This window comes from Canis aureus, chromosome 12 (assembly GCF_053574225.1).
Source record: "Canis aureus isolate CA01 chromosome 12, VMU_Caureus_v.1.0, whole genome shotgun sequence".
In the NCBI taxonomy this organism is placed as follows: Eukaryota; Metazoa; Chordata; class Mammalia; order Carnivora; family Canidae; genus Canis; species Canis aureus.
The window spans coordinates 44,101,699-44,114,591 of NC_135622.1; the positions used below are offsets into that span (position 1 = coordinate 44,101,699).

Below are 12,893 nucleotides of genomic sequence, written 5' to 3' on the forward strand. Positions count from 1 at the left end.
AAGCCCACTATTCAGCAGCAGCCACTTTAGGAGTCAGCAGCGCTCACCGTAAAGTATTCTGTCAAATGCTTAAAAGAGTTGCTGCTGTGGTCTGAGCAAGGACTCAGCGCTCTCCACACCTCTGGTCTTAGGCCCTCTGTGTCTGCTGGAAAACTGGCCCTTTAAATTAAGCAGAATGAGCCTTCTGGTCCTCTTGCGGAACCATGTGTTTTTTTCTCTTGGCATTTGGGGGAGTTGGGATGGTGGTGGTGCGGGTCCCACACCTGTGGGAGAGCACCCCACCCTAGCTGACTCTGACCAAATGGCCCCTCTGCCTGTTCTAAAAAGAACATTCATTCTTCTTTTGGGATTCCACCCAGCACCATTACCTTGGGTGCCCACCAGGTGATCCCCACGTGCAGGGCATAGTCACAGCAGACCTTGGGGTCCGCCAGACCCCGGCACTTCTCATAGGCATCCACGAGGGAGGTTTCCTTATCAGGCAGGACGTGGCCGATGACCATGGTGGTGCCTCCAACTAGTGCTGCCTGCAGGAGACGGGAAAAGCAGTCTCATTACATCCCTTCCCACAGCCAAGTCACCAATGCAAAGACACACAGAGTCCTTGGATGGACATTCAGGACAACCACAGACCCTATCAAGCAAGAGGCTGTGAGTCTCCAGTGCAGCAATGCTTGGGAAATTGTAAGGAGCTGGACATACAGGAGCCAGTAACCTTTATCACCACTGTGGATCCAGCACAAACCCACTTCTTCCTTGTCATGGGTTCTAGCTCGGTGCTTTGGAAAAAACACTTAGTGTGTTACCCCAGCCTGAGGCCAGCCTTTCTTTTCCAGACTCCCCTCCTCCCACACCCAATGATTTTAGCCAATGTGAATATAGAGACAACACAACCAAATGTTTGAGGTAACAAAATGTCTATTTATAATTATTTAGTTATCCAGATGTATTTAAATCCTAATATAAAATGTTAATTTGGATATATCATTTTGTTTTATTCACTCATATTTCATGAAACGATTTTATTCCAAGTTTTCATGTGCACCTTCCGCATGGGAGTTCTTTGTCTTCAGTTTTTCCAAGCACGTTGAGTTCATTTCCATTTATCTTGTTTGAGATCGAGTACTTTTTAGGTCCCTGTATGATTTATCAATGAAAAATTACCCTATTCACAATCTCCACAAGATACCACTTAAAAAGAAATCATTAAGAAGCCTCATTTGTGATAAAAAAAAAAAAAAGCATAGCTCCAGGAATAATTACTAAATCTGTATTAAAGATTCACCTCGCCCATGCATACTTTTCTAACAACCAATTTGGTCGGCTGACCTGCACAAACTTCCAGAATGAGCATTGACCAAAGACTATTCCTGGCTAATGTTGTTCCCAAACAAAACTTCATCAAAACAGAATAATCAAGAGAGGGCTCTGCTACTTTCTGTATGCTCTGATAGAGGGTGACTCTTTTTTTTCCAATGAGTAGAAGTTTAGACAAAACCCATCCTTCTATTTGGGTCCTGACAGTAATTTGGATCAGCCTAAGTTTGAGTCCTCGTTCACCACCTCCCAGCTGGATAGCCTCAGCCACATTACTTAACGTCTCTGAGATGCTTTACCTATAATAGCTATTATAATAGTTACTTAACCTCTCTAAGCTTTACCTAAATTAGTTCCCTGGCTGGTTAGTTGGGAAAATCAAGTGAAATGTCTTTAATAAAGTGGACTGAGTGAAGTCTGTCCTTATGTGTGCATTTAATTATCCAGACTTTGGCTGTTTATCTCTGTTTTCTGTAGAGGAAGAAAACGGGACAGTGAAATTTTCTTAATGATTTCATGCTTCTCCAGTCACAGTCAAATCCTAAATCACAAATCAGAAACACTGCTGGGGGTTGGGGAACTGAAAAACGTTAATTTAGTGGTCAAAGAATTAAAATGAAAACTCTTGCAGCATGGATTTCCCACGCTGATGTTGGCTGGGCCATGTCGGGAGTGCAGGAGTCCGACTTCTTGCATGGCTTAAAGCCACCAACAGAGGGCGGTGGTTCTGCGGTACACAGCGAGGGAAATGGGATAGGGGGTGCAGGGAAATGAGAAGGGGAAGAGCAGCAGATTGTAGCTTTACTCGCTGGTTTCTATTTGTGATCTGGCTGGATGTGCCGGGCTGATTCATCCTTACAGCAGGTGGTTGTACTCTATTCTTCCCTGAAATGCATTTCTTGCCTTTACATGTAGACACAGGGGGTATCAGATATTGATATTTCATACACTAAATTGTTTATATTTTATACACTTGTTTTACTGGTTCTAGATTGTCTTCCTCTACATCCCACTCAGTAGGTCTCTAGCCTTGGATAGAAAAAGAGGGACCTGGAAACAGCTGGAAACAGGATAATCAGAGAGCTAATACTGTTCTTAAGATCTGTGGGTCCCAGAGCAAGAGGAGAAAAGGAGGTCCCTATGCTGAATCTCTAAGTGGTTAAAAGTTACAGATCAAGCTAACTGTCAAACAGAATACATTCTATCCTCCTACTACTCTAACAAATATATGGCCGAGAAGGCCAGGCCTGAATTTAGAGCTCTTGGAGTCTGCAGCTCTGAGCTACATTATATGGGATGTTAACCTTCAGCCTTTGCAGCTGCCCCCTGCCCACATCCCTGATCTTGGGTTCATCCTGCAGCCTGCAGGTCTAAGATCTGCTCACTCCCTGCAAAATGCTACCCTTGGACCCAGGCATGCACACACAGGTAGTCTGGTTCCCAGCAGAAGAGATTCAAGCTTGCATAGGACCTGGAAGTGCTCAGGACCATTTACTAAGAAAGTCCAGGGACCCTGAGTCTAGAAGAGGACAGTGGGCTCTGGGTAGACACGACCCCTCTTGCCTGAGCCTAAGGACAGTAACTGAAGAGTTCTGGTAGGTGTCACTGGATGGTGGTGCTGACTTTCTCACTTATTGGCTGGAATCCAGGGCCAACTGTGTGCTCACTCTACACCTCACCTCCTGGGGGCCCAGAGAAGATCTGGTAGCAATGGATGTGAGAGCACCTGTAAGCTGGGAAGAGCCACATAAATATCTGGACTAATTATATCTGCTATTACCTCAGGCCTCAAAGCACAAGTTTAACAGGATCAGCAAAGATTCAGGAGCCCAGACCAAATGCTGGATGTACAAGTATGTACGAGCACTTGTTGCCTCTCAGGCAAGATATAAACAGAGCTGGCTTTTTTTTTTTTTTTTTTTAAGATTTTATTTATTTATTCATGAGAAACACAAAGAGAGGCAGAGATAGAGGCAGAGTGAGAAGCAGGTTCCATGCTGGGAGCCCGGTGCGGGACTTGATCCCAGGATCTCGGGATCACTCCCCGAGCCAAAGGCAGATGCTCAACCGCTGAGCCATCCAGGCGTCCCCAGAGCTGGCTTTTAAAATATATACAGTTCCAACCCACGGGATGAATGCCGACAAGCTCTGTCTTCCTTGGAGTGTGATATCACAGATGTGACAGACCTTTTTACTGTCATCCCACACAGAAACAGCCTTGTAGAAATCAACAGAGAGCATGACCCAATCCTGTTCCTGAGGCTTTCAAAAGGATTATGTTTACAAGTATGGGACTGCGTGACTGCTGAACGTTCCTGGTTTTATGCAAAAATGGTGTTGGTTAAGCAAGCTGTGGACAATGTTTAATGGAAGTCAACAGAAATGATGTTCATGGAGTCTAAGTCATAACATGGAAAAAGGGTGATACTATAATGAGCGAAAAAGGCAGGATTCAATATGTGTGCCCAAGATGCTGAGAAGTATGTTTAAACACACAGGCACCCACACAAGGAAAAACATGGGAGGAAATATACCAAAACATTAACAAGGACTGTTTTGAGTGATGAGAATCTGAGTTATTTAGTTTCTCTAGTTTTCCAAAATCTATTTAATAGACATTATTTATAATATCTATTTTAAACAGAAATTGAGAAAAAGCTAAAAATTATTTAAAATTTAGTTAACCACGTGGGGCGCCTGGGTGGCTTAGTTGGTTATGTGTCTGACTCTTGGTTTCAGCTCGGATCATGATCTCAGGGTCCTGGGGTCAAGCCCCATTGGGCTCCCCACTCAGTGGGGAGTCTGCTTGAGAGTGTCTCTCTCTCTCTCTCTCTCTGTCCTTCTGCCCCTCCTTGCAGCCCCCCACATGTTCTCTCTCTCAAAACAAATAATAAATCCTTAAAAAAATTTAGTTAACCATGCTTATGTGTTCAAAATACTTTCTTCTGAAAATTATGAAATATTTCAACCATACAGTAAAATTATAGAAAATACTACAACACATAGCATGGACTCACTAGTCAAACATAACAGATTTAACATTTTTCGCTGTTTTTTAAAAAAAAAACATTAAAAAAAAGGGGGGGGCACCTGGGTGGCTCAGTTGGTTGAGTGTCTGCTTTTGGCGTCCTGGGATGGAGCCCCACATCTGGCTCTCTGCTCAGTGGAGAGCCTGCTTCTCCCTCTCCCTCTGCCTGCTGCTCTGCCTACTTATGTGCACTCTCTCTCAAATAAATAAAAATCTTAAAAAAAAAAAAAAAGAAATACAAGCAATCCAACCAAAGCCCTCCGTCATGTTCTCTATCCCCCTCCCCAGAGGTTGACATATAAATTGCCCTAAAAATATATAAATCTATATTTTTATGCTTTTACTATGGTTTGTCTTGTTAATTTAAAAAATCTACACAAACGGTATCCTACTGTCCATACTTTTTTGCAACTTGCTTTTTTTTTTTAATTTTTATTTATTTATGATAGTCACACAGAGAGAGAGAGGCAGAGACACAGGCAAAGAGAGAAGCAGGCTCCATGCACCGGGAGCCTGACGTGGGATTTGATCCCGGGTCTCCAGGATCGCGCCCTGGGCCAAAGGCAGGCGCTAAACCGCTGCACCACCCAGGGATCCCTGCAACTTGCTTTTTTAAAAAACTCAATATCTTTAAGATCTATTTCATTCATTTAATTAATTAATTAATTAATTAATTATATGAATGCTCTTCCACGTAGGTGTTTAGCTCTGAGTTCATGGACATTTATTTACCACCACACATGGTGCTTGAGTATTCCTGCTCATACGTGTACAGTCCCCATATGGAGGTAGAAGTTGCCAGGAAGTGGATGTGTAGCTTAGTGGTGCATGCACACCTCCAACTCTTACTACATGAGCCCAGGAGTTAACTACAGAGTTAATAGTGGATAACTTAATAGTGGATAAATGGACATTGGGACCATCTGTTTAATCAATAGAGACAGCATTATTATACACATTTGGCAGGAGATGAAACATAACTTGAGTATTTCAAAGGGTTACCATGATTTGTTTTTGACATTTGTGATCTTCTGCTGGGTGAATCTGGATTTATTTGATGCCCAGTAACGTCACCTCCACTTGCTTCCTAATACAACCCAATATACTTATTGGTAATCCACTTTCCAGGCATAAACTTGGGCAGAACTTGTATTGAAACTCAACCTACACCTGATAGAAATGTCACCTTCATGCTTTAGAAGTTCAGACCACTGCGGGGCACACAGGGTCTCCATAGGGACCAGGGCCATGCTCAGAAAGTTGGAAAGAAATTTCAGAAAAATATGATTTATTTGCTGACATCACAGTGTTGGAGAGAACAGTGTATTGGCCCTTCCTGCCTCTGTCAAGACAAGGCTCTCTGGAGAATCACTTACCATCTTCTGCCTTGCTGCAGCTTGAATCACATTTTGCTGGGTTCCCAGTAGCAATGGTTTTTAAAAATCTTCCAATTCCACACTCTCCATCCCTTGCCCCTGCCCTGCAACCCTTCCCCCAAAGCAGCAGCTTGTTCCAAGGTGGAACAACAGGTCAAGGCACAAACTTCGTGCTCTGCTATTGAGAAGGCACTTGAGCCAGAGGGAATCTGTGGGGTTTCTCACTGGGGAAGAGGGAGGGACTTCCTGGAGCATATTTTCCTACAGGGCATAAACAAGGGGGTTTATGTTGGGGGAGGTGATGGGAATAAAAAAGCAGGATCTGCTACTACCTAGGCCTATCAACCAGGGGCAACTCAATCTTTAAGAATGGAATGCTCTAGCACTGAGAATCAAATAACAAGTATTTGGATGTGTTTTGTAGACTAGTGAGCGCGATGCAAACATTTCCACATTTTCTAATGCAGCTGGGAAAGGCAACACTGGTTCAGCTAGATCTGCTTCTCTTGGAATTGCTGAACTAGTTCTTTTGCTTTGCACATTAAAATTATCTTCTATCTTTTATTCACAATCTCCCAAAGTACAAGAGAAAAAAAAATCACTAGCTCGGTGGTTTCTCTCTTGCTCCGAGTAACTTCCTTCACCATCAAGGATCTGTTGGCTTCTTAAAGGCCCTCTGGAGAGCCAGCTCTGAAGCACCACGGTGTCTTGGGACTTGAGAAACTTACCAAAACAAGGACCTGAGCATTTCATCAAATAGGATGACACATGTATGGTGCTTAGAGCCATGCCTGGCACTCGGTCAGTATCTTTCTCATCCTGAAACACAAGTTCACCAGCCATAGGCAGCTTTTTGGGCACCTGGTCTGTGGGGTCCCCCAGTTCCCTGCATGTAGAGAGGCTCTCCTGCTTGGGATTTAATGTTTTTCTGTCATCATGTTAAAATTCTTCATAATTTTTTAACAAGGAGTCCCACATTTTTATTGACTGGCTACACTTGCCTAATCGAGGGTGATCTGGCTCTTAACAGGCTTACACTGAACTTCACCACCAATTCAGAAAGCTCACACTGGGGGCTCAGGACACTGACTCTCTGACAATTCCCTTCCAGGCAAGTTGAGTGCAGACCACTGCTCCAGCCTCCTTTGGAGTCACTCCCATTCCTGTCTATCAATTGCCTCCTTTCTCTGAGGAAAACAAAAACAAAAACAAAACAAACAAAAAATTTAAAAATCACCCCTAATATTTCTGCAGGGTATCCCACTGCTGTGTGATCAGCTCCCTGGGGCCACCCTTTCTGTCCCTGTGGCTATACAGACAGCTCTCAAGTCTTTTCTTGACCCAAAATTTACAGCCTATTGAGCTCATCATGCAGCTGACTGGCTTTCTCTAAATTGTATATTTGCAATTAATTGCACTCCCAAACTTCCTTTTACTTTCCACTCTTACCTTCTGAGTCCATGGCCTCTCCCATATCATCTGGAGGCCTGGTCGCCTGTCTGACCTCACCATGCTCTTACTCTTAGCATTACCAACATAGCTAAAACACACTGCATTCTTTGAATTTTCTTTCTTTCTCTCCCTTTCTTTTTTAAACTATTTTATTTATTTATTCATGAGAGGCACAGAGAGAGAGAGAGAGACAGAGACACAGGCAGAGGGAGAAGCAGGCTCCATGCAGGGAGCCCGACATGGGACTCGATCCTGGGTCTCCAGGATCAGGCCCTGGGCTGAAGGCGGCGCTAAACCGCTGAGCCACCCGGGCTGCCCTCTCTTTTTCTTTTTAAAGATTTTATCCATCTATTTGACAGAGAGAGAAAAAGAGGGAGAGAGCACAAGCAGGGGGAGGGGCAGGAAGAGGGAGAGGGAGCAGCAGACTCCCTGTCGAGCAGGCAGCCCAACTCAGAACTCATCCCAAGATCTCGGAACCATGACCTGAGCTGAAGGCAGACGCTCAACCTACTGAGCCACCCAGGCACCCCGATTTTTTAAATTTTCTGCAGAGGAAAACAGGCAACCTTCAGTCCACAATATATTTTGGGAAAAGGACATTTTCCTCAACTTACCCTGCCCGCCATTTGCAAGCATAGTAATGTTATATTTAGAGGCAAAATAGTATAGTGACAAGAATCAGACCTTAGGGCAGGCAGATCCAGATTTAAATTCTAACTCCATCACTTACTTGTAAGAACGTGGGCAAGTTGTTTAATCTTTGAGCTCCATTTCCTCATTTGTAAGATGAGGATAATAATATATACCCATGGCGTTACTCTAACTACATGAGATAATAATGCATGTAAAGCACTTAGCACAGTGCCTGCACATAGTAGGAGCCCAATAAATAGTAGTGTTTATTGGCAATACGTATAGTCTGTAGGTAGCATTAATGTACACACCATGTGCCCTCTACTACATGTACCAGATGCTCTCCAGAAGAAGCAAGAAATACAAACATCTTAGGTACTGAGAGTAATTGGCAAACAGGACAAGAAAAAGGTTCATTTGTAATAGAAATGACTTCAACGTACTATGAGAGTATAAGGCATCAAAAGTGACGTTCCTCTTGGGGTGCCTGGGTGGCTTGATCGGTTAAGTATCTGCCTTTGGCTCAGGCTATGATCTCAGGAGTCCTGGGTGGGCTCCCGCTCAGCAGGGAGCCTGCTTCTCTCTCTCCCTCTACCCCTCCCCCTGCTCGTGAGCTCATGCCCTCTCAGATAAATAGATAAAATCTTTAAAAAAAAAAAAAAAAAAAGGTAACATTCCTCTTGGTGGCAGCATCAAGTGCAAAAGGCCAAAGGAAGAGAAGGACATACTGGATAGGCAGCTTAAGAGCTGGCAGGTGGGCAGGACAGTGTGGGCAAAGTCAGGAGCACAGCAGATCTGTTTAGTTTGGGCTGAGGCAGGTCTAATTAGGACCAAACTCTGAGGACCTTGCTGAACACGGATTGCATCTGGTTGGCAAAGGTTTGCAACTTGTGTGCTACGGAGATGGTGGTCCTGAGGGAGGGGCACAGTTCCAGAGGGGACGTGGGGCCTCACCCCCCTCCCTGGACTAGTCGGTAGTCACAGCAGGCTCCGGAGCAGAGGAAGAATGTGAAGGCTGACTTCCGATACCCTGGCTCTGGAGTGCCAGCTGCACTGTGACGGCCCTGCATTTGGGGCCAGGGATGGGAGGGACAAGTGTGAAAGCTGTTTCTCAGAAGAAGCAGCAGCAGCCAGGTTTGATGCTGGAAGGGAAGGTGGTGTAAATAATGAGGGAGGTTTCATGCTTGCGTGGCTGAGAAGGGAGGAGAGGGAAAGGAGTTTTTGTTCGTGCTAAGAGAGCTGATCGGGGGCCATCCAAGTGGAGACAAGTGTGATTAATGATAACCAATATCCAATGAGCCTGTGCTCTGTGCCCCTTGAACTGCTACAACGACCCTGTGAAATAGGTACATTACTGTCCCCGTTGTTCCCATGAGGCAACTGAGGGTTGATCTTCATATCTCTCAGGCTGGGAGGGACCCCTCTTCCCATCCATTCAAGAGGGGTGAAGAATCAAGAAAGGAGGAGATGATCAGAGGGTGCCCGGACCCTTGGTTCCAGACCTCTTAGCAAAACAGGAAATGGAGTCAAATTCCCAGGGGCAAGGTTTGGAAAAATTAGAAGTGTGGCACTAAGCCCACACTCCTACGGGAGTTGCATGCAGAATCAGCTAGAGAGGGCTGGGCTCAGGAAGCTGGCAGAGGGCGTGCAGAGGAAGCAGCCCGGGAGAGCTGAGGGAGTGGGGAGTCCAGAGGGCAGGGACGGATGATGAAGGGTCCAGGCAGAGATCCAGCATGCCAATAAAGGGGGAGGCATCTCAGGGCTGGCCCAGAGTTTGGCTGGAGCTTAGAGTGACATTTGCATTTTTCTGTTTGTTAGCAGTGTGGGGGGACAATATCTCCCAGTGGGAGAAGCTGGGACTCTGCAGCCTGGCAGACCCAGATCCGAGTTCTTCCTGTATCGCCCGTGGCCTTGGGCGAGCCAGCTCTGGCCTGAGAGGATGGGGGTGCCGTTCCTGGGGGGAGGGATCGCTGAGCGGGAAGAAGGGTTGTGGTGGACGTGCTGAGTTTGGGGGAGGCACACTGAGGTGTCTGAGCTGTAGCTCTAACGGAGGGAATCATGGGTAACAGGTCACCTGGGGAGGCAAGGTGAGTAGGAGGTGACCTGGGATAGGGCTCTGAGCTGCACACAGAGGATTGAGACAAGATAAGATGAGGAAGAACTCTGGGAAGGATAGCCAAGAGGTGGGAGGAAGACCAGGCTGGCCGGAGGTTATGGGAGAAGCAAGCCCTCCTACCAGGGCAAGAAACTCCCCGGCTCACTGGCTTCTAGAGGATGGGAGCTGCCCTAAAGGCTAAATGCACCCCCCATCCCAACCCTGGGAGGCCTGAATGCCCCCTCCCCAGAAGCGAACAAACCAGGGCAGTTTGGGGGGTCTCAGGGACAGTGAGCAAACATCTGCTCAGGAAGCCCTGACGTAAGCCTGTCTGGCGCTGGCTCAACAGGTAGACTCGGGGCGCGCATAGCACCACCACCAGCGGGAGCGCTAGGCGAAGGGCCAGAGGGTCTGAGGTTCCGTGTGAAGTCCTCATCTCCCTGCCTCCCTTCAGCCTCAGCAATAAAGAGCAGGCCTCCCCCCCCCCTCCCCCCCCCTCCCCCCCCCCTCCCCCCCCCTCCCCCCCCTCCCCCCCCCCCCCCCCCCCCCCCCTCCCCGGTTGCAAGGAGCAGGTGGGTTATGCACAGGTCAGGAGGCTGGCAACAGCTTTTCTCCTCCTTCCCCTTCTGTCTCAAATTCCTAAGTATAAAGGGGGTGCTGATTCTCTCGGTGGGGAGGGGGTGCTGCTCATGCAGCAGTGCTGGCAGCAGCACCCAGCACCAGAACCATGTGCAGGGAAGGACGGTTCCTGAGCTCTGGGATTCTCACCCCTGGAGGTACCCAAGGCAGCAGAGAGTCACCCCTATTAGAGGGCCTTTGGATGAAACTAGACCCAGAGAGAATCTCCCAGAGAGCTGCACCCCAGCCCAAGGACTTGGTCCCTTCCTCCCTCAATGCAGGATGTGCTCCAGGAGAGGGTCAGCTGCACAGCAAAGTACTTCCCTCAACAAGTCTTCACAACAGGGGCACCTGGGTGGCTCAGGTTGTGATTCCAGGATCCTGGGATTGAGTCCCGCATTGGGATCCCCACAGGGAGCCTGCTTCTCCCTCTGCCTATGTCTCTGCCTCTGTGTGTGTGTCTCTCATGAATAAATTAATAAAATCTTAGAAAAAAAAAAAAGTCTTCACAACCACCTCTTGCCACAGAGGTTTTTATACCTTAGTTTCTTAGAGCTGGGCCAAGACTGGGAACTAGGTATTTTTACTCCAAATCCCATACTCTTCTGTAAATGCTAAGAACACATCTGATACCTATAAAACAGTAACTAAGCCCAAAACCTCATAGCCTGGGGTGATCTCACCATGCCTCAGGGTTTCCTAGAGGGAATACTTAAAATAGACAACAACTGATAAGGAAGTATATACATCAGCCCTAACATTTTCTGGCTTCCGGAACTAGGAATACGTGGATACCAACTGGAGGGAGAATGTAAAAGCATGCATGAGATGATGCACATTTTCATGGTTAAGACATTTCCTTTAAACCATGAAATGAATTGTGTTAATTCCCAGACATGGCAGATGGGCGTGTTGCAGGGATACAGAAGCAGCTTGCTCAGTACAAAGTGACATCACTCTTGCCGAAGCCAGCAGGCTCCTGTGGCAGTTACCTCCTGGGCTGAGCTCACTTTCAGGAGAGAGAATAATATTTACTGATCACCTACTATGTGCTGTGCTCTTGACATTATTATCTTATTTGATCCTTAAGATGAGCCTGCAATTGAAAGCAAGGACTCAGACAGATATATGTGCCCATAGCAGCATTATTCCTAAAAGCCAAAAAGTAGAAGCAACCCAAGGGTCGAGGGATGCGTAGACAGAGAAATAAATTGTGATATATATGAATGTCACCTAGTCTTAAAAAATAGGAAATTCGTACCCATGTTACAATGCAATTGAAAGTGGAGAATGTTATGCTAAATGAAATAAGCCAGTCACAAATGAACAAATACTGTATGAATCCACATAGATGAAGTACCTAGGGTAGTCAAGGTCACAGTGCCAGAAAGTGGAATGGTGGTTGCCAGGGGTTAGGGGGTAGAGGGAAATGAGGTCATATTAATGGGTACAGAGTTTCAGCTAGTGAAGATGAAAAAATTCTGGGGATGGATTTTTTTTTTTAAAGGGCAGCCCGGATGGCTCAGTGGTTTGGTGCCTGCCTTCGGCCCAGGGCGTGATCCTGGAGTCCCAGGATCGAGTCCCACGTTGGGATCCCTGCGTGGAGCCTGCTCCTCCCTCTGCCTGTGTCTCTGCCTCTCTCTCTCTCTCTGTCTCTCAAAATAAATAAATAAAATCTTTAAAAGGATTTTTTTTAAAGATTGTATTTATTTGAGAGAGAGAATGAGCATGGGGAGGGGCAGAAGCAAAGTGAGAAAGCAGAGTCCCGGCTGAGTGCAGAGCCCGACTCAAGGCTCGATCCCAGAACTCTCGGATCATGATCTGAGCAGAAGGCAGATGTTTAATCGACTGAGCCCCACAGGTGCCCCTGGAGATGGATTATTACAGCGATAACATTGTGTATGTACTTAATGTCACCGACTTACACACTTAAAAATGGTTAAAACGGCAAATTTTATGTTATATTTTAGCACAATAAAGACTTTAAAAAATATGATTCTATAGGGTAGAGGTTACTCAACTCCTTTTATAGATAAGAAAGCAGACTCAGAGGAAATCGCACAGCCAGACTGAATGAGAGTCCATCTGATTCTAGAGCCCCCACGTTTCCTTTACATTATGCTGTCCCTCCTAGAGCTCAGGATAGCCCTAGCCTGACTGAGGGGGCTCCCTGGCCCCAAGATTCCTCTGTGAAAAGATGGAGAAAAGCCCAAGTGAAATTGGACCTAACTGCAGTTTAGGAACAGAGGGGTAGGTGTGGCTTGAGCTTGAATTACAGGGCTAACTCTGAGAATTGTGCCAACATCCAAAATTATGAAATGAGGAGCTCCGGGCTTCTCTCTAATCCAGAATGATTATCTTCACTGCCGAGCAT

At 46.3% G+C, this 12,893-nt stretch overlaps 1 protein-coding gene across 2 annotated transcripts in view; it reads right to left on the bottom strand.

The window, feature by feature from the left end:
- The window catches only part of DPYSL5 (dihydropyrimidinase like 5), a 96,317-nt gene that overhangs the window by 26,045 nt on the left and 57,379 nt on the right, over nt 1-12,893 (bottom strand). For both annotated transcript variants that reach the window (XM_077843799.1, XM_077843798.1), the window contains one exon: nt 369-527. In XM_077843799.1, coding sequence (XP_077699925.1) covers nt 369-527 — 159 coding nt within the window. The remainder of the gene's footprint in view (nt 1-368; nt 528-12,893) is intronic.